The sequence below is a fragment of the Galeopterus variegatus genome, unplaced genomic scaffold (genome assembly GCF_000696425.1).
Source record: "Galeopterus variegatus unplaced genomic scaffold, G_variegatus-3.0.2 Scaffold219, whole genome shotgun sequence".
Lineage (NCBI taxonomy): Eukaryota > Metazoa > Chordata > Mammalia > Dermoptera > Cynocephalidae > Galeopterus > Galeopterus variegatus.
Genome location: NW_007726330.1, coordinates 279,968 through 302,288, shown reverse-complemented (window position 1 = coordinate 302,288; position 22,321 = coordinate 279,968). Strand labels below are relative to the sequence as shown.

Here is a 22,321-nt window from a genome sequence, read left to right as displayed (position 1 = left end):
TCTTAAGGAAGGTTCTGTATTATTTGGTACAGTACAGGGGATATAGAAGTGTGTGGTAAGTTAGCACATATTCTTTTTTTTTTTTTTTTAAAGATGACCGGTAAGGGGATCTTAACCCTTGACTTGGTGTTGTCAGCACCACGCTCAGCCAGTGAGCGAACCGGCCATCCCTATATGGGATCCGAACCCGTGGCCTTGGTGTTATCAGCACCGCACTCTACCGAGTGAGCCACAGGCCGGCCCAGCACATATTCTTTTTATATTACAAACATCTTCAGAAGTAGATTGATGGATGGGGTTTTTCCCTGTCTAGCAAGGATTCTTCATATTGTGGCTGGTGACCATCAGTCATATGGAGGGGTACCAGGGATGCTCTGTGACTGCCCAGCTCTCTCCAACCGAGGAGTCCTATTGCTCTACGGTCCCTGGGCCCCTCAGGCTGTGAGCAGTGTTGCCAGAATAATGGTTCTCTCAGGACACCTCCTATATGGGCAGGTGGCCCCCGATTAGCCAAGATAGAACCCTTTGACCGGTTCACCTGTGTTATCTGCCCCTCCCCAGGTTTGGAAATGATGTGCAGCACTTCAAGGTGCTCCGAGATGGAGCTGGGAAGTATTTCCTCTGGGTGGTGAAGTTCAATTCTTTGAATGAGCTGGTAGATTATCACAGATCTACATCCGTCTCCAGAAACCAGCAGATATTCCTGCGGGACATAGAACAGGTGCCACAGGTAAGCCTCATAAGGGAGACAGAGGGATCACTTTTAGCAATTAAGAATAACTCCTTAAGCAGTAGGTGCATTTCAAAGGATTATTTCTAGGGCTTCTATGTTTGAAACATTACCCTTAATTCACGTTTAAGATTTGTAGTTTGAAATAAAATGTTTTTGCCTTTTACAGAGGCTGCCTCTCTGAGGTGGGTTTTTAGTTTACCACCTCTCTAGGGAGATGGTCTTTAACACGTGCTCTCAAATACTAGGGGTCTTGAGAAAGTTCATGGGAAGAGTCATATTATCTTTTAATTCTGTCTTTCCATGAACTTTTTGAAGCACTCTCATATTCTCTCCCTGGAAACAAATTGTGAGGAAAATCATATTTGTGAGGGAATGGGGCCCACACTCATTTCTGTATTTCTGTTCCTAATATCCCAGCCTTAAGTTAGGGTTAGGACCACTTTAGCTCTTGACTTTTTGACACTATAAAACCTTAAGGGTGTTGCAAGTGATAGGAACTCAAGCACTTTCAAATCCTGGGACTGTGAACGAAGCCCACATGGCCATTTCCCAAGTACTCTCCCCTCCTGGCAGCACTTGCAGCGCTCTGCTTGATAGTGTGGCACACTTGGCCACCTCAGTGAGATATACCCTGGCATCTTTTTAAGCACTGGTGAAAGATTACACCAAACCTACTTAGAGTAAACTTAGAACATGTGAGAATAAATGGTGGGGGGGTGGAGCAGGAGGTTATTTCAGGAAACATGAAAAGTTTGGCCCACATTGGTTTCCCCTTGTAGCCAGCCTGCCCACGGTTGCGGGTGCATGTGTGTGTTTTCCCTGCTCTTCTTTTGCAGCAGCCGACATACGTCCAAGCCCTCTTTGACTTTGATCCCCAGGAGGATGGAGAGCTGGGCTTTCGTCGGGGAGATTTTATCCACGTCATGGATAACTCAGACCCCAACTGGTGGAAAGGGGCTTGCCATGGGCAGACCGGCATGTTTCCTCGTAATTATGTCACCCCTGTGAACCGGAACGTCTAAGAATCAGGAAGAGATTATTTAAAGAAAGTGAAAAATTTAAAACACACACAAAAGAATTAAACCCACAAGCTGCCTCTAACAGCAGCCTGTAAGGGAGCTCAGAACACCCGGCTGGGTCACCCTGGTGACCCTCTCACTTTGGTTGAAACTTTGGAGGGTGGGAAGGGGGCGTTGGATATAAAAATGCCAAAACTTACCTATAAATTAAGAGAAGAGTTTTTATTACAAATTTTCGCCACTGCTCCTGTTTCCTCTCCTTTGTCTTTTTCTTCATCCTTTTTCTCTTCTGTCCATCAGTGCATGATGTTTAAGGCCACATATAGTCCTAGCTGATGCCAATAATAAAGGAAAAGAAACCAAGTGGGCTGGTATTTTCTCTATGCAAAATGTCTGTTTTAGTTGGAGTGACTGAAAGGAGAAGCATTGTTTCTGTGCTCTTCGCATATACACACACGCAGCAGAGGGGCCGGGCCCCGAAGCCTCGAGGTTTAGCTTCTGCCAGAGGAGGGGGCGCGTGGAGGACTCTGCCTTCCGGCCCCTGGCCCCGGTATATTTTGTCAGAGTTGGACTTAGCGTGGGGTGGAAGGAAGGCATGTTGCCTGCCCCTCTTGGCTTCCTGGGAAAATCAAACTGAAAACCTGTGTCTTTTTTCCACTTTGTTTCCCCTTGCAAATGGTATTACTGAGCATGTTGTTTTTTCATAGTGCCTTTTTCCTTATTTCAAGAGTTGCTTGTGAGTGGTGTTTATCTGGTTTGTTTTAAAATAAGTTAAAGACAGTCCTGAGCTTTTCAGCCAATTTGTCTTCTACTCTGTGTAAATATTTTTCCCTTGGGGGAGGGTAAAGCAGGGTAGAGAAAAGGAGACAGGTCGGGGCAGAGCCTGTGGGCGCCCCTGCCTGTAAGAAGCCAGAAGGCTTTGAGGTCCAGCTTTAATATTTGTGAGCCCCTCGGAGTTTAATGGAGCCGCTGGCCTGGGGTGTGATGTGACTGAGTGCCAGGGAAGGAGGAGAGGACACAGCTCCTCCACGTCTGACGGGACCTGGCTGGAAAGGGGTAAGAATCCTTGACTTTGTGGTCTCAAGTGTTGTCTGCCCCTCCTTGTTCCCAGACACCCCTAGACACAAACCCCTGGAGCCAGCAAGGTTTGAACACAGGAAAGCTGGAGGAGAAAATACTGTTTAAACTGCTATTCTTTAGTTGTGACAGATAATACCATATTCCTACACTGGGAGTAGAAAATGAGAATAGCTTTATTTTTTTTTTGCTCTTCGATTTAGGTCACGGCTTTCACCTTTTGTGTCCCCTAACCTGTCCGGGTGAGCATTAGGGCAGCGTCAAGAGGCAGCAGGATTGTTCACGTTTCTGTTCACAGCAGGCTGTGTTTATAGCTGCTGCCCTCACCCCTACAAACAGAACGTCCCATGGAGCAGGGAGAGTTGGGGAAGAAGGAAAGGTTGGAAAGGTAGGAAGGCGAAGGCCACCGCCACCGCAGAGCTCTCTGTCTGTCTGCTGTCAGCTTTTGGTCCCTTGTAGTGATGTGCCTGTCTGCTTTTTCTCTCGACCCAATCCTCTTTCCGCAACAAAAATGAGGCCACTTGCATCTCTCTCCCTGGGAGTGGTGACGGCCCTGGGCCTTTGGGTTCTGAGGCCATGGAGGGACTGTCCCTTGGACTCTGTTTATGGACCTGGACTCAGCCTGGAGCACCGGGAGGCACCAGGAGGAGGGAGCGTGTTCCTGCCTCCCCTCGCTCCCTCTCCTCTGCTGCTCCTTTCCTCACGGATGAGAAAAGGAATCCCTGGCATCTTACACCCGGACCATTGGATTGTTTTATTTCAGAATTGGTGTATATCATGAAGCCTTGCTGAACTAAGTTTTGTGTGTATATATTTTTTAAAAATCAGTGTTTAAATAAAAAGACCTATTGTACTTAATCCTTTAACTCTGCGGATAGCATTTGGTAGGTAGTGATTAACTGTGAATAATAAACATACAATGAATTCTTCACTCTATCTTTTTTTCTCTTGCCTTCCTTAAAAATTTAAAAACCGTGTAAGGCGTTAGGGAGTCCGGACTCTTGGGTCCTTATTTCTGACTCACTTGGCATGCGTCACTCTTGGGTGACCTCTTGGGGAGTGATGCCAGTGCCTGGCTGTTCTTCAGAATTCCTGGGGAGCTTGGTAACACTACCAAGAGTCGCAGACTCCACCCGCAGATCCCAGGACGTTTCTGGTTGAGGCACACACCGGCACGCCTGGCCTTTCTGATGTTGAGAAACATGGGGGCTTCGGCAGGACAAAGAGCCTGGCTTCTTTGGTTCTTCCCACCCCTCTCTCTGTGTTAAAGGAGCAGAAGGATCTGTGACGAGGTGGTTTCAATATGCTAAGTAGCTAAAACATTTGTTAGCTCAGTAGGAGGCTTTTAGGGTGAGACTAGGCCTGTATAACCACACACACTGGCCACAGGAGACCGAACAGGATTTGTTCAGACAGCGATTGAACCCCAGGAATTTCCACTTGCACTCTTGGTCTGGTTCTTAAGTGGACCTCAGCATGCCACCTCACTTGTGGCTACACTGCTGGGGAGGGGGTGGGTTGCAACTCTCCCTGTCCCTGCAGTGACCGTGTGTGAGAAGAACGTTACCCAGTATTGTCCTGCTGGGGGCTGCTGTCTCCACAGTCCACTTAGGCTAGCCACCTTGAAGCTGAGTCCAAGTTTCCATCATGGGGCCATTTAAGTGAAAAGTCAGTGACAGTCATTTAGCCTCATTTGAGGCTTTTTGCTCAATTTGTTCCCTCTCTGTATGACTGACTGCCTCAAAATAGCATCAGAATTAATAGGAAAATTGCTGGCTGGCTAGCTCGATTGGTTAGAGAATGGTGGTGTAACACCAGGGTCAAGGGTTCGGATCCCCATGCCAGCCAGCCAGCGACAACAAAAAAAAGGGGAAATCACTGCTTTTGTGTGATCATCAGTTTGGTCACAGATTTCTTGGTGATTGTATCCCCCCTCAGGGATCTGTAATTCCTGGCAAGGCATCTGGGTGGGAACACCTTTGGGAAGCCTACCAGCATCTTCCGGTGTTGTCGGCTGGGTGTTCAGCTGTGGAATATCCCCGTTGTGTCTGACGGGTGAAAGCCGGAGGTGGGCAAGCGGCCTCTTCCTGAGCTCGCTCTTCAGTTGGCCCTGCTGCAGCTGGAGCTGGGGTGCTCCCTCGTGGGTGACTGACAGTCCTCAATACTTGCTAAGCAGCCTGGGAGCCTGCAAAGGCCTGTCTTCAAACATGATTGTGGAGGAGACAGTGATGAATGGCTACTGAGGGCTCCAAGGCAACCTGCAGTGTAAGGGCGGCTTACGTGGCATTTTGAGGGGGAAAGGCCATCAGCACAGTAGTCTGCCTTTCAAGGACCTTGTTCCCCATGTCCTGCTTACGGAGTATGTGATCTCCAGGTCAAAACGTTTTGCTTTGTGAAAGTTCCTGGTTAACTAGGAAAAAGGAAACGAATTGTATTTCATGCACCTTGGAAATACTTTTAATAGAGACACTACTTACATGTAATACAAATTCACCAGCTCTGAGCCCTATTTTTCACTCAGGAATAAAGAGAAAGTTGCTCATGGACTTCGTGTTCATTTGGGAGCTTCTTAAACTTGGTCCCGTGGGCTCCAGGCCCCTCACCAGCCAGTAGTCCGGACGCAAATGAGTGATGTGCTCACCACCAAGACGGCTGGCATTGAAATCCTAAGTGGTCGCTGTATTTCAGGTTACTTATCACTATTAAAGAAGTAAGAGTACGGTTCTGTGTGCCAGCAGCACCGGTACATTAATATTACATGGTAGTGGTATTGATTAATCCACTTACTACTCAAAGCATTCCAAACATTAAATTTAAAACTAGCAGAGTCAGTTTAAAAGGCACATTATATCTTGTCCAAACAAGAAATTACAGAGACAGTCTTTCAAGACTTGATTCCAGCCCATCCATGAGCAACACTGGTCTTAGGTCTCAAAAGACAGTCTTGTTTTCTTAATATTCCTGAATTTGGGTTAAGAAAGCGTGACGTCATGGCTATCTTCTGAGTCTGGTCACTTCACCTGTGCCTACCTCCAGAATAGCAGCTGGCAGGTCCTGAGGCTTGCTTTATGCTGCAGACTTGTGGAGGGGTCCTGAGCTGGGGACGTGGGGGGGATGGGAGAGGAATGGCCCCTGCTTTAGCTCCTCTCCTCCTCCTGTGCCGTGCTCAGGAAGCAAAGGGCATGGGGTGCCCCCTGACAGGCGTGTTGATCACTTCTGGTAGCAGTTTGTATGATGAACTTCATTCCTGAGACGTGTGGTATTCTACTCTAAACGCTCTGGAATTGGAGGCACTTCCGCCTCTAGTTAAGAGGCTGGGGAGACCCGCATGTATATCCTCGATGGCAGAACATCGGCTGCCCCTTTCCACTCCCACGCTTGCAGCATTACTGCCTTGAGTCATCCTGAAACTGGAAATTGCCCCACTTGGGGCTTCTGCTGTGCTTGATATAGATGCGTTCTTCTCGGGATTCTTGTATTGTCATGCAAGCCGTTGGATGAGGGAACTTGAGAGAGGAAGTGGGGACAGCACACAGTCCCAAGGGGCGTGGAGGCTGCGGACGGGTGGGACTTGCCCTAGATGTTGGGTGAAATGAGTTTAGACCATTATTAATAGGACAGTGGACATGGAGGGCAGGTGGCGCAGTATTAGTGGGGGTGGGGTGGAGCCCAAGTGCTTCCTGCAGTGAGTAGAGAGTGGGTTTGGGGACCTGGAATGTGGGCTGAACATGCCCGCTCTGCCTGTTGACACCGCAGGCTCCATATGTCTTGTAGGTTAGTGGCATGATGAAAGGTGAGCCTTAGGGACACCTGACTTGCAGTAGTGCACAGAACAGAATCAGGATAGTGTGGAAGAGGCCACATTTGTGACGATTTAAGGAAATAAGGAGCTGCATCAAGGCCTGCCTGCCGCCTAGCCCGGGTCTCTCCTCTGCCAGTAGCCCAGGCCATGTGCCCACCCTCCTTGCGGTTCCGAGCAGCCACGTGCTGAGCCCTGGTTCGTGAGGGACGTGCTTGTGGCTGGCCTTGACACAAGTGCTGTGTTGTGCCACTGACTCTGGGGCTCGTGACAGCAGCTCCCCTACCCTGACTCTCCAGGGGCTGCACTGGGGTTGGTGAGGCTTGAGAGGCCCAGTTAAAAACATTAGGCTGTGGGGGAGGATATGGAATCACTCATCATCTAAAATATAAGGAAGCAGCAACGACAGCAAAACCAAAGCTGACATGAGACCAGCGGGACACTCTCCTAACGGACGTGGCGGGCACTGTGGGCCAAGCTCCACGTGAGGGCCTGGCTGCCCAGGAGGGGCCAGTGCTGCCACATCTCCCCCGCTGCCCTGCCTCTGTCACCTCTGTCCTTGTTCAGCCGCTGGACGTGGAGTTATCGTCATGTGCCCCGCTACCTCACCTCGCTCAGCCTCTGCTCAAGTAGGACTCCTCAGAGGAGCCCTCCCCACGTGTAACTAGTAATCACTAGCTTCCAGCACTTTCTGTGTCTCACCCTGCTTTGTTTTTTCTGTAGTCCTTTTTCTTCTCGTGTGTGCGCGATCTTTCTCCCCACCTCTCCCTCTAGACTGTGAGCCCCTCCAGGTGGGAACTCGGCCACACTTGCCCCCCAAGAGTAGTGCCTGGAACACACGGGCTGCTCCATGGTATTGGCTATCTGATAAGAATAGGATGTCCCAGACACTGCACCAACAAGGCCGGGGTGCCCGTGCTCACAGCCTGCTGGGGAAGGCAGCCACACTGGGATGCAGTGCAGGGACTGCTGGAGTGTGGGGGACAGTTGGGCAGCAGCTCCCTCCTGCCTAGAGGTTGTGATCACTGTGCAGGGGAAGGATTGTGTTCCAGGTAAGGAGGCAAGACAGCACTCGAGTTCCAGAAAGGGCTGAGCGTAGAGAGGAAGGGAGATGTGGGCCCAAGGAGAAGCTGGCACAGGGGGCAGAGGACAGACCAGGCAGGGCCCTAGAAGCCACAGGCAGGAGCCAGAAATGGGCACCCTGGAGGATTAGTTTATTTTAAGAACAGCTTTTTTGAGATACAATGAACATATCATACAAATCACCTATTTAAAGGGTACCATTCAATGGTTTTTGGTATCACCAGTTACGCAGTCATCACCACGATCAATTTTAGAACATTGTCATCTTGCACTGATGAGCAGTCACTTCCCGTTTTCCTCCAAGCCCTCCCAGCTCCAGCAACCACCAGTCTACTTTCTGTCTCTGTGAATTAGCCTGTTCTGGACGTTTCCTATAAGTGGAGTCATACAGTGTGTGACCTTATGTGTCTGGCTTCTTTCACTTAGTTTAATGTTTGCAAGGTTTGTCTACGTGGACGCATGTGTCCAGACTTTATTCCTTTTTATGGTGGAACAAATATTCCATTGTATGGACAGACCACATTTGGTTTATCCATTCATCAGTTGATGGACATGTGGGTTGTTTCCAGTCTTTGGCTATTATGAATAGTGCTGCTATGAACATTCGTATACAAGGTTTTATGTGGACATATCCTGAGGGGTTTTAAGCACAGGAGTAGACACGAATCAGCTAGAACAGCAAGGGGAAGGATGAGATGTAAGAGACTTTGCAGTTGTCCTGGTGAGGGGAGTGGCATGGGCGGGAAGGGCAAAGGAGGGGTCACGATGACCCTTAGGATCCTTGCTTGAGCGATGAGGGTAGCGGTGGCTGCTGTTTACATGGGGAATACCGGAGGAGGAGGGGTACGGTGGGGGTAGGGAGAAGAGTTGGACAGGTTGAATTTGAGGTGCTTGGAGCAAACATCTAAGAGGCAGCAGGGTGTGTTGTCCTGGAGCTCAGGAGGCAGATCTGAGCAGGGGGTCCAGATTCAGGGGCTACCAGCAAGTCGTGGTGCTGAAGCCATGACCATGGTGACGCCTCACACTCTCCCCTCTCCTGAGGGCCAGGCAAGGGGAAAGGAGGATACAGCAAAGGACAAGGGGCCCCATAGGGCAGGAGGCGAACCAGGAACAGCAGCACAGGGACGCCATGGGATGAAATGTCCCCTGTGCCACCGCATCCAGGTCTCTCATCCTCCACCCTGTCTCCACCGTCCGTCCTGTCTCTTCCCACAGCAATCTAGAGAGTGGAGAGGGCGAAGTCCAGACTCCTGGCCCTCCGGAGTGGTGGGATGTAAGAGAAAGAGCTGAGACAGGGCCCAACACCTTGATTCCTGGCTATGTGACCCGGCCCTTCACTGCCGATCCCCTTCCTTCATCTGTTTAAAAATCAAATCGGGCTGGCCAGTCACCTTACTTGGGAGAGCGTGGTGCTGGTAACGTCAAGGTCAAGAGTTCAGATCCCCTTACTGGCCAGCTGCCAAAAAAAACATCAAACTGACAATAATGTCGCAGGTTGGTCTGAGAATTCAGTGTGACTTTGTGCGTAGGTGTTTTGCAATGCGACAGGAGCTGATTATGACCTTGGCCTTCAAGACCTTTAATGGCTTACACCTGGTCCGATTCTCCAACTCTGGCCCACAAGTCCCTTCTTGAGTCCTTGGCTTTAGTCAGCATCTACCTTTTTCTCAGATCCTAGGCAGATGTCTCTCTTGCCACCTCTGTCCCCAGCCAATGTCCTTTATAACTAACTCTCAGCCCCCTCCTCTCTGCTTGCCTACTTAATCCCCAGCCTGTCATGAGCACAGACTCTACAAACCCCACAGGTCCTGAGAACACTTTCCTGACCAGCTTCCAGTGGACTCTTGCTGCCCTGCAGTCTCAAAGCCCCCACAGCCTGCCCTTCCTCCATTTCGTGTGTCTTTATTTATTTATTTATTTTATAAAGATGACCGGTAAGGGGATCTTAACCCTTGACTTGGTGTTGTCAGCACCACGCTCAGCCAGTGAGCTAACCGGCCATCCCTATATAGGATCTGAACCCGTGGCCTTGGTGTTATCAGCACCGCACTCTCCCGAGTGAGCCATGGGCCGGCCCCATTTCGTGTGTCTTTAGACTGCCCAGCTGAGGAGCTGTTCCCTGAAAGCTGGAAGCTCCTTAACCTGCCCTGTGTCCTGTGTCCTCCCACCCTCCTGCCTTCCCCAGGCCCACTGCCTTGCATCAATAACTACGTTGCTGCTGGTGGTCAATCATCTATAGCCAGGAGCAGGAGAGTAATGGTTAATACCCCAGACTCTCGGGTGCCCTCGGACAGGCTGCCTCCTATGCTTTTGGAGTAAAGGGGTCGGTAACCTTAACAAGCTACTTTTCTAAGCCTCAGATCAAGAAACTTAGGTTGATAAAAGAAATCAAATATGCTTGATAAGATTACATAGGATACGGCCAGCTGTGCAAAAAAAAAAAAGATTATGCAGGATGATGTGTAACTAGCAGAGGTGGGTTAGTCAATGCCAGCTCCCACCTGGCTGGTCACTCTGAGTTTAGCTGACTCCTGGTCAGCTGTGCTTATCCACGACTCTTTCCTACTGAGGGTAAAAGAATTCATCCATATTTTCATTTTCTATACTTCAATCTTTGATCTATTCAGAGACTGTCCTGGTGAGTGGGGTGAGGTATGGATCCAGCTCTCTTTTTTCCAGGTGGCTACACAGTTGTCCACATGGCATTTATTAAAGGTCCCTGTCAGCTCTGACTTGGCAGGTGCATTCTATGCACCAAGTCTCCCTAGGTTGCGGTCCTGTTTCTGGCCTCTGTTGCTCCGTCTGTTCCTGGGCCAGAGCCCTGCCCTCCGCGCTCACTCCCGAGGCCTTGCAGCCGGTTTTGTATCAGATCGGGCCACCCTCCCTCCATCACTCGTCCTCAGAATTTTCCTGGCTCTTCTTGCTTGTTTATGTTTTCAGTATAAACTTCGGAATTGGTTTGTCTCATTCCAGAAATAAAAGCCTCTTGGTGTTGTTATTTGGATCACATTAAATTTATAAACTGCCTTAAGAAGAATTGACGTTTTTATGATGTTGCGTCTCCCCATCCAAGAACGCGGCATGTCTGTCCAGTTGCATGTCCTCTGAGAATGTTTCAGTTTTCCTCATGGAGGTTTTGCACGTTTCTTGTGATGTTTGTTCTCAGGTATTTTATCTGCTTTGTTGATATTTTAAATCAGAGCTTCTCTCCCATCACATCTTCTAACTGGTGATTGTTTGTATATGAGAAGGTATTGATTTTTCTATACAAATGTTGGCCTTTTCCTACTGAATTATCTGACTGTTTGTAGTGGTTTGGTGGTCGATCTCATACAGACGAATTGTGTCTAACTGTTCTGGTGGAGCCCCACTGCTAGGTGAGCTGCAAGAAGATTCTTCCGCTGCTCGTAGCTCTGCGTGTACTGGAATGGTGCAGACCAAAGTCAGGTAAATGAGCAAGCGACAGAGGCTGAGAGACAGCAGCACAGTCTTAGATGAGATGCTTAAACACTCCTGTAATGAGATCTGTTTAAATCTGTTCAAAAATCTCCTCTGAACAGAACAAAATTCAAAACATTTTGCTCTGAGTAAGGGATGTAAGTCCTTTTTCAAATGCTTTCTGACCATAAAGTTGCTCTTTCAAACACCTTTGTAGCCTGAAAAAGGTAAGCTGCAGGGAGAAGACCTCTTCCACCCAGCTCCAGGACCCAAAGGACAGATGGGTGAGGAGAAAACAAGGGGCCTCTGGGCTGTGCGATGTATGGACAGGGCTGTTTTGGGCAATGTGTGGAGAAAGGAGGTAGGGGTCTGGCAAAGGCTGAAGACAAAGAGGCCAGCAAGGCCTTCCTTCGCCTTAGCTGGAACAGTCTTGGCTAAGTGAACAGAGTTTTTGTGACTGAGGCCAGTGGGGCCGACAGCAGAAGGCTGGAATCCAGAGCAAACAAGGACAGCCAACCAAGAAAGCTTCTGGGGCCCTAAATGCAGCTTTGGGTTAAGGTGGACCCATCCACCTCTGATCCACACACTAAATACAAAATATGAATAAAAAGATAAAAAGAAACAGTGTTCGCTATAATAGCTGGTTCTAGAACCTCATGGAAGAGGGAAAATAGGAAATACACATGTGAGGAAGAAAATCTATTCAAAGCTCCTTAAGGGATTCCAGTGTGGAAGGAACCCCACTCTAGCCCAGCCTCCTTCTGTAGGACTGATGGGGAAATAGAGCCCAGGGACAGTAAATGAGGGCCTTGCCCAAGCTCCCATCTCACTTCCTTGTGCTGTTGCCATTTTCAGCACTGGGGAAGACCACACCAGGGAGAACACTGTCTTCCTGCTCCCCATAGGCACCCCTCACCCTAAAAGTTGAAGACAAGGTGGCAAGTGCATAGTAAAAACATTACCTAGTTGCTTTTCCTCCAGCCCCCGCTTCCTTTCCTGACCTGTGGGCTGGTCCGAACATAAGAAAAAGATGGCTGAAGTTCCTCCCCCTCTTCCACCCTTTACTCTTAGACTCCCAAGGCAGCCTGATGTCATGGGAAAAGCTTTGAAGTCTGTCTCAGTCAGTTCTGGCTGCTATGACAAAAGACCATGGACTGGGTGGCTTAAACAACAGACATTTATGTATCAAAATTCTGGAGACTGAGAAGTACAAGGTCAGGGTGCCAGCGGGTTTGGTTCTTGGGGAAGGCCTGCTTTTTGGCCTACAGAAAGCCACCTTCTTGTTGTGTCCTCATATGGCAGAGAGAGAGGGCACGCGCGAGAGCCCATGTGCACGTGCTTTGGTTTCTTCCTCTTCTCATAAGGGCACTAATCCCATTATGAGGTCCATACCCTCATGACCTCATCTAAACCTAATCACCTCCCAAAGGCCCCACTTTCTAATACTATCCTACTGGGGTTTGGGCTTTAACATGGGAATTTGGGGGAACCAAAGCCTTCAGTCCATAACAAAGTCCCATAGACCTGTATTTTTAGTCCTAGCTCTGGCTCCTACTGGTTGTGTAAACTTGAGGGAGTTCCCCAATACCTCTGAGATTGTTTCCTCTTTAGTACTATGGAATGCAATGTCTGCCTCCTAGAATTTTGGGGAGAAGTGACTAATACATAAAATACCAAGCCCAACGCCAGAGGCAAAGTACTTGCTCGGTACATGTTTCTCTTCGTCTGTCCGTCTGTGGCAGAGATGCCAGCTGCCTCCCGCATCCCCCTCTCCTCTTCCACAGTAGGAGAATGCCCAAGTTTTAGCTTGTATATGACTGCCCAGAATAAAGACCACCTGTTCCGGACACTCACATTTAGGTGTGGCCAAGCAACAAAGTTCTGGCCAATAGGATCCGAGCACAAGTCTCCTGTGGTGGCTCTGGCTCCCCTTTCTCCTTCAATCCTTCCTCCATTCTGTTGCTTCACTACCCATGTAGTATCTGGAACTCCAGCTGCTGGCTTGGGTCGGACAGTGAGGGCTGTACCCTAGGGATGGTGGCATGGTGATCTGGAAGGGGTCTGTGCTCCTGGGAAGTTTATGGAGACAGCTGTCAAACCAGCCCTGGACAGCTTACTCCAGACTTTGATGAATTTAAACCATTGTTAGGGGCTGGCCGGGTAGCTCAGTTGGTTAGAGTGAAGTAATAACACCAAGGTCAAGGGCTTGGATCCCCGTACCAGCCAGCCAACAACAACAAACCCACTATTATTGTGGGTCTCTGTTACTTTCCTGCAGCTGAACCTAATCCTGATACTGCCTCATTCATGCCTGTCTACCAAGCCGCCAATATACCCGCAGACATCTTTTTCTCCAGAATCCAAGGAGCCTCTCAGGCAGGTATATCCAACCCCAAAGGTAAGCAAAGAAAAGACATTCGAAGATCTCCCCACAGTCTTTCTCTATTCAACTCTCTGATGTATATAGTTCTCTACTCCCATGTTTCCCTGTCCATAAATACCCTCATGGGACAGAGGCAGTGCAGAAGAGAAAAATCATTCCACTCTGAGCCACGCTAGGGACTGTGTCACCCATCCCTGTACTCCACAGTGTCTACTGAGCAATTTTTTTTTTTTTTTTGGTAGCTGGGCATTACAGGGATCCAAACCTACGACCTTGGTGTTACAAGGCTGTGCTCTAACAAACTGAGCTAATCAGCAAGCCCTCTACTGAGCATTTTGAGCATAGGTCCGCACCAGGTGCTGGAGACAGAAAGATGAATGAGAAGGTTACCAAACCCTAAGCCTCAGGGAGCTAGAGACACTGTGGTGGATCCTGAGCAGTGATCTAACCCAGGGCAGGGGCAGGGCAAGGTGAACACAGGGGACCGCAGACTAGGAAGGGATCAGGAGAGGCTTCAGAAAGAGGGTGACACTACAGCTAAGGCACGGGGAAAGGGAAAATGATACATGCAAAAGTACATGGGCATCCAAAAAATAAGAAATTAGAACCCTCGTGCACTGCTGGTGGCATTGTGAAATGGGGTGGCCACTGTGGAAACCAATTTGGTGGCTCCTCAAAATGCTAAACATAGAATTACCATACAAGCCAAACAGTTCCACTGCTAGGCACATACTAGAAAGAATTGAAAACAGGGACTCATTCGAATCCCCATACTGGCCATCTGCCAAAAAATTTAAAAATTAAAAAAGTTTTAAATTAAAAAAAAAATAGGGACTCAAACAGATGCTGGTATGCCAATGTTCATTGCACGTCATCCACAGTAGCAAAAAGGTGGAAACAACCCAGTGTCCTTCAACAAGTGAATGTATAAACAAAATATGCTATTCCATACAATGGAATATGATTCAGCCATAATGAAGTTTTTTTTTTTTTTCTTTTTAAAGATGACCAGTAAGGGGATCTAACCCTTGACTTGATGTTGTCAGCACCACGCTCACCCAGTGAGCTAACCGACCATTCCTATATAAGGATCCGAACCCGTGGCCTTGGTGTTATCAGCACCGCACTCTCCCGAGTGAGCCACGGGCCGGCCCCGGCAAAATGTTTCTGAGACTCATCCCTGTTGTGTGATTCAGTGGTTCTCTCCTTTATATTGCTGGGTAGCAGTCCGTCGTGTGGCGGGAAGGGGCAACGGGAGGGACCGTTAATGGGTATGGGGTTTCTTTTTGGGGTCACAGAAATGTTCTGGAATTGGGCCGGCCCGGTGGCGCACTGCTACAGTGCGCCGCTTGGGAAGCGCGGTGGCGCTCCCGCCGAGGGTTCGGATCCCACATACAGACCGGCCGCTCACTGGCTGAGCGAGGTGCGGGTGCAACACCGAGGGTTGCGATCCCGTTGCCGGTCCCGGTCCAGTACGGGCGCGACACTGAGGGTTGCGATCCGTTGCCAGTCACGAAAAAAGACAAAAAGGAAAAAAAAAAAAGAAATGTTCTGGAATTGGATAGTGGTGATGGTCGCACAATTGTGGATATACTAAAAAAAACCCACTGAATTGTACACTTTAAAATGGTGATTTTTATGTTATGTGAAATAAAAATGAGTTTAAAAAGATATTATGCAATCATCAAAATTGATAGTTCTTGAAAAACATGGAAACATCTTCGTGATAGAATGTTAAGTAAAAATACGTAATCTTTTATGTACAGTGTGATTATAGTTGCACTGAAAACAAACCACAGCTTGGGAAAAGTACGGTGGCAGGAAACAAATCAACATCATAACAGGAGTTTTGATTGGGTAATGAGAATAAGGGTGATTTTATTCTCTTTTCTTATTATTTTGACCTTTTTGGTATGTTCCAGAATTTAATTAGCAGTTGTTTCTTCTACAATAAAACAAATTAATAAAAATGAATAAATATGGGCCGGCCCGGTGGTGCACTGCTATAGTGCTCCGCTTGGGAAGCGCGGCGGCGCTCCCGCCCGAGGGTTCGGATCCCACATACAGACCGGTTCCTGCTCACTGGCTGAGTGAGGCGCGGGGGCAACACGGAGGGTTGCGATCCCGTTGCCGGTCCCGGTCTGGTGCGGGGGCGACACTGAGGGTTGCGATCCGTTGCCAGACACGGAAAAAGACAAAAAAAAAAAAAAAAAAAAAAAAGAATAAATAGCCTTCTGAAAAAATAACACGATGCCAATTAATATTTAAAATTAACTGTTTCAATACTTTTAATTTTTTTTTTTTTTAAAGATGACCGGTAAGGGGATCTTAACCCTTGTCTTGGTGTTGTCAGCACCACACTCAGCCAGTGAGCAAACCGGCCATCCCTATATGGGATCCGAACCTGTGGCCTTGGTGTTATCAGCATCACACTCTCCCGAGTGAGCCACGGGCCGGGCCAATACTTTTAATTTTTAAAAAGGCAAATTATTAAATCCAGAGTATAGATTTACTCATTCATTTTTGTTTGTTTTTTGCTTACTGAGAATTTTTAACGATGTCAGGGAAAAACATCATACAGAAGTTTGTACCCTTTTTGTACTCTTTGGTCTCAGTGTGCGTGTGTATAAGGGGGGTGGGGTGCACATGGGGGAACAGCCAGTGTGCCTTAAGCCCAGTGTGTCTGGCATAGTAATTACAGTTGAGGAGGGAATGCAAAGATGTTAGCACTATTTGGCTCTAGGTGGTGGGATTATGGGTGACTTAAAAAAATTTTTATTCTCCAAGTTCTCCACAATGAGACAAATTACTCTTAAAATAAAAACAAGTTTGTGGTTTTTTGGGCAGGGGGAGGAGGGGAAGGCTGGCCTGTGTCGCAAGGCTGGCTGGTGTAACAAGGCCACACTGTAAGCAACTGAGCTAATGGGCCAGCCCTGGTTTTTTTAAGATTGGAAAAATTGATGGCAAAATCTAAGTAAACTGACCCTGAGAGTCATCACCTGAAATATTAAGTGAAGGGTTCCTAGGAAGGAGGCTGAACTGCTCGCTTGAGGCAGTCTGTTCGGTCATTTATTTAACACACTTTCCTGGAGTATCTTTACCAGGCCCTGTGAGCTCCCAGGCTGCTGGGAAACCAGATAATTCGTGTTTGCTGGAGCACAAGGGATCAACGCTCTAATCCAGGTGTGTGCAGAGAGCTGGGAAGCCAGAGACAGGGGCTGCCGGCCCGGCCAGAGGGAGAGTTGGGGAGGGCCCAACACCCCTGAAGGTGGCTTTGAGAGGGGCCTCAGAGACTGATGGGGGAGGGGTGCCAGTTAGAGCAGGAGGGAAGAAAATCCCTGTTCAGGAGAAAATCCCTCACCGTCTTGGGAGTAATAATATAATGACCACGTGGACTTGCTGTGGGTTTGAGGAATCTCCAGGCCCGTTTTCTTGACAGCCTGCTAATTCTTAGATTTGGGACTTCCAGAAGTAGTCATTCCTGAGTCAGGTGCCAGAAGTCGTGGGGGAAAAAGATAAGGTCTGTGGTTGACACGAGACACGTCAACCCTCCTGCCACACACAGACACCTCCGCCTCCGTGGCGGGGCCACCCCCACCCTCTTCCTCTGTGCATTGGTGGCAGGGTGAAGACGGGCTTCCCACACGCAGCAGAAAATACCTTGTCGGGCAAGCCCAGAAATGGGTGATGGGTGAGGTGTTGTCACCTGCAAAGGTTGATAATCTGGTCAGACAGAAGTAAATGCCAAAAACTAGAAGGCTGCAAGGCTTCAGACCCTCCAGTAGACTTGGAAACCCTTCCTGATCGGGCCAACGATAACACTAGCTGGAGCCTCTTGACCTTGGGTTTTGCTGAGAAGAGCAACAGAAGAAGGTTGAAATGCACAAGAAATCAGCTCTTGAAAGTCACTGGACAGTGGATCCTCTTTCTTCCTTTTCTTTTTTTCTTGGTTAGTTTACTGGTTTAAATCATTTGCTGAGTGAATCTGAAAGGACAAAAAAAGGAACTATCTCAGCAGTGCCCCTATCTTTGGCTACTGCTGCCTGTCAGAACTTCCTCCATATCCTCCAACAGTGGTTGGCTTTTTCATAGTTTTCTGAGACTTATAGACCTAAAGTTAAAATAAAATAAATAATAAAACAAAAATGATGGAAACTTACATCCATACAAACTTACATCCATCTTCCAGCTCATGAAGATTTATAGCAACTTCATTCATAAATGCTAAAACTGGAAAGCAACCAAGACGTCTTTCAGTAGGTGAATAGATAAACACACTGTGTGGGTACATACACACACTGGGATGTTATTCAGTTCCAAAAAGAAGTGCGCTATCACACCGCAAAAAGACATGGGGGAACCTTAGGTGCATATTGCTAAATGAAAGAAAGTCATTTCCAAGAGGGCAGGAATTCTGATTTGTTCACTGCTGTATCTCCAGCATTTAAAATTGTCTGGCTAAAACAGACCCTCAATAAATATTTGGTGAGTTAAAAAAAAAAAAAAGGAAAATAGAGGCCCTCATCTCATCCTGATCATGAGAAAGTAGAAAGAAACAAGGGGAGCCTTAGATGATCCGCTGGCATGTGTATCTCCAATTCAGTGTCTTTCCAAGGGTGGGCCACCAACCAAAATGCTTATTCCCAGGCCCCACCCCAGACCTGCTTGATCAGGATGAGTGTCCCTAGTTAGGAAGTACTTTGCATTTTAAAATAAGCATCCCAGATGATTCCTGTATCAGCTGAATTTAAGTACTGCTTGGGATGCTTACTAGAAATGCAGATTTATTTTTACACCTGTGGAAGTACAGAGGCAGCAATGCTTGGACACCCTCTAGTCCAACCCTTCATCTGTATAGACAGAGAAACTGCAACCCAGAGAAGGAAAGTGATTTGCCAAAGATATACAGCAAGTTGCTTTCTGACTCTCAGGCCTCTTACAGATAGCTGACCACCTCATCCAGACAGTAAGAGACTCATTTACCTCAGAAGCATTGGCTCAGGCAGCTGTTATATACCAACTTTATTCGGTCGAGGCCAGGGAGGTATTTACTCCTTCCAAGGAGGCAGGGGAAGTCCAAAGGAGCTTTTAATAGGTCTGTTTAGGGTAAGTGTTGATGAGGTCACAGAAAGATTCACTTCCCCAAGCTAACGGGAACTGTTATTTTCTGGTTTCTCTTTTCATGTGACATGATTTGCTAAATATTTTTAATTTAAAATGAAATGACCAGATTTCAAATATGCAAAAACTAGAACCAGGGTATAATCCCAGGAAAACTGGTACCTGCCACTAATCTCATCTCAGCTTGGCCTCCAACCTCGGGCACATCCTCTGGGCCCCAGCCAGACTAAATGATCTCCATGAATCTTTTCAGTTCTGGTAATCTGTGGTTCCCTGAGACTGCCTCATTCTACAATTAGCCTGTAGTCAAAAGTCCTTTGAATGATCATTGAGGAGGCTTCTTTTAAAATGTGGGCTTGTTCTACTCCAGGAAAACATATGAGCCAAAGCTCTCTTTAGCGAAGAGATGTTCTGGAAAGAGTTAGCAATCAGTCCACAAGACTGATCTGAAAAATGAGATGAAAAGCAAAGGCTGCGTTTTCACGGGGAAATAAGACAGTCCCTAAGCAAGGAGACAGGGAGGAAGTGAGGGAGGACAAAGGTAGCCCTGAAGGGCGCAGTGAGGGTCACTTTGAAGAAGGGTAGAGGAGGGGCTGGCTGATTAACTCAGCTGGGGAGAGCACTGTGTTATATAACGCCAAGGTCAAGGGTTCAGATCCCTGTTCTGGCCGGCCACCAAAAAAAAAGGGTAGGCAATCAACATTCTGTACTAGGCTCTGCCCATTGTGGGCACCTTTAACATTTGTTAACTATCTTTTTCCTGTGTGGGTAATGCTTATCAACACTTACGCTGAGAGAGAAAAAAGCAGAAGTCAAAATTTGAGCACATACAAACAACTGATTTTTTTTTTTTTTTTTTGTCCTTTTTGAGACCGACCACACCGCGCTCAGCCAGTGAGCGCTGTGAGCGCACCGGTCATCCCTATATAGGATCCGAACCCACGGCAGGAGCGCTGCTGCGCTCCCAGCGCCGCACTCTCCCAAGTGCACCACGGGCTCGGCCCAACAACTGATTTTTTTTAACAGGAAAGAAAAGGTAATTTAATGGAAAAAGAGTAGACTTTCAACAAAAGCAGTCTTCCACATGCTGGAACAATTAAATATCTAAATGCAAAAAACAAAAGAAAAAAAAAAGAACTTCAATCCATATCTCACACCAAACACAAAAATTAACTCAAAATGGATCAGAGACCTAGATTTAAAACCTGAAACTGTAAAATTTCAGGGCTAGCCTGTTAGCTTGGTTGGTTAGAGCACGGGTGCTCATAACACCAAGGTCCAGGGTTTGAAAAAAATAACAAATAATAAAACTGTAAAATTTCTATTAGAAAAGATAGCAGAAAATCTTTATGATCTTTGGCTAGACAAACATTTCTTTTTCTTTTGGCAGCTGTCCTGCACAGGGAAAAATGTCTTTGGTATGATACCAAAAGCATGGGATGGTGGGTTAGCTCAGTTGGTTAGAGTACAGCCTTATAAAAGCAAGATCCTGGATTCAGATCCCTCTAATGGCCAGTCACACACAAAGATACCAAAAGCATAATCCATAAAACAAAAAAGTCAATAACTTAAACTTCATTAAAATCAAAAAATTCTGCTCTTTGAAAGACACAGAATGAAAAAAACAAGCTATAGTCTGGGAAACAATTGAAATATAAGATAAAGAGCTATATCCAGAAAATATAAAGAACTCTCAAAACTCAACAAAAAGGAACAAAACAGTCCAATTAAAAACAGGCAAGAGATTTGAACAGATACGTCAAGAGGATATGAAAAGATATTCGATGTCATTAGTTATTAGGGAAGTGCAAATTAAGACCACAGTGAGATACCAGCACACACCTATTAGAATAGCTAACATGATGAGACAGACCTTACGAAGTGCTGGTGGGGATGTGGAAGAAATAGGACTGTCATTCTGCTGATGGGAAAGTAAAATGGTTGACTATTTTGTTTTGGGGGGTTTTTAGCATTTTTTTTATTGGCTGGCTGGCTGGGGACCTGAGTCCTTGACCTTGGTGTTATAACCCCATGCTCTAACCAGCTGAGCTAACCGGCCAGTCCTATGCATGAATGTTTATAGCAGCTTTATTTGTAATAGCCAAAAACTGGAAGCAACCCTCATGTCCATCAACAGGTGAAAGGGTAAACAAATGGTGGTATATCCGTACAACAGAATACTACTTGGCATAAGAAGGAATCAGGTGCTGATACACACAACAACATGAATGTATCTCAAGATAATTATGCTGAGTGAAATAAGCCAGACAAAAAGAGGACATAATGTATGATTCCATTTTCATAAAATTCTATAAAATGCAGGGGGCTGCCTGGTTAGCTCAGTTGGTTAAAGCGTGGTGCTGACAACACAAAGGTCCAGGGTTCGATCGCTGTACCAGCCAGTCACCAAAAACAAACAAGAAATCAAACCAAATTCTATAAAATGCAAACTAATCTATAATGACAGAAAGCAGATCTGAGATTGCTCGGGGAGGCGAGTGGGAGAAGATAGGGCTAGAGGAAGCAACTGTGAAGAGACATGAGCAATCTTTTGGGGTTATGAATATGTTCACTACCTTGATTGCAGTGATGTGCATCACATGTCAAAACATAAAATTGTTGGGCCAGCCCGTGGCTCACGGGAGAGTGCGTACTGATAACACCAAGGCCACGGGTTCGGATCCCTATATAGGGATGGCCGGTTGGCTCACTTGGGAGAGCGTGGAGCTGACAACACCAAGTCAAGGGTTAAGATCCCCTTACCAGCCATCTTTTTAAAACAAACAAACAAAAACCATAAAATTGTTCACTTTAAATAAGTGCAGCTATCATACTGGTCAGCAGCCAAAAAAAAAAAAAAAGTGCAGCTAATTGTATGTCAGTTATGTCTTAATAAATCTGTTAAAAAATAGTGTGTGCAAGGATGAGCCTAGAACATCTTGTGATATCAGAAATTAGGCAGACCAATCCTTTTGTCAAAAAAACTCAGGTGGTGACTTGAAGAGGCACCCACTGGCCAAAGATGGGAAAATATGAGCATCAATTAGGATAATAACTGAAGTGGATCGAAAAAGAACAAACTGTCTTTTGTTTTTTTTTTTCGTGGCTGGCCAGCAGGAGGATCTGAACCCTTGACCTTGGTGTTAGGAGAACAAATGTATTTATATCCATGTGTTCATGATGATACTAATAATAAACTTCACTGATCACTTTTTTTTTTTGGCGGTAGCCAGTATGGGATCTGGGATCCAAACCCGTAACTTTGGTGTTATAGGGCTGCTCTCTAAGTAATCGATGAGGCTGGCCGGTTAGCTCAGTTGGTTAGAGCGTGGTATTGATAACACCAAGGTCAAGGGTTTGGATCCCCATACTGGCTAGCCACCAAAAAAAAGAAAAACGAAATCTAATAAAGGTAAAGAATCATCCATTTATCCTGCCTTTCCTATATGAACTATACCTCAGGTAATTAATTAGCCAATGAAAGGAAGTTCTTCATAGAAGTATTCATAAAAGTATTCCAGTTAATAAACGCAGAAGAATGATATCACCACTTATAACCCCTAATCAATGCAATGATCGTCAGTGGCTGCAAACATCACTAAATGAGAGGCATGCAGGCATTATGATTCTCCCCATTGAAGTACAGATCACCAAAGAAGTAGTCTTAG

General features: G+C 46.9%; 1 protein-coding gene across 1 annotated transcript in view; it reads left to right on the top strand.

The window, feature by feature from the left end:
- GRB2 (growth factor receptor-bound protein 2) overlaps positions 1–2,126 on the top strand; it is a 74,081-nt gene extending 71,955 nt beyond the window's left edge. The window contains exons 5-6 of the mRNA XM_008566070.1: positions 562–730; positions 1,570–2,126. Of these exons, the coding sequence (XP_008564292.1) occupies positions 562–730; positions 1,570–1,755 (355 nt within the window). The 3' untranslated portion in view covers positions 1,756–2,126. The remainder of the gene's footprint in view (positions 1–561; positions 731–1,569) is intronic.
- Positions 2,127–22,321: the final 20,195 nt, after the last annotated feature.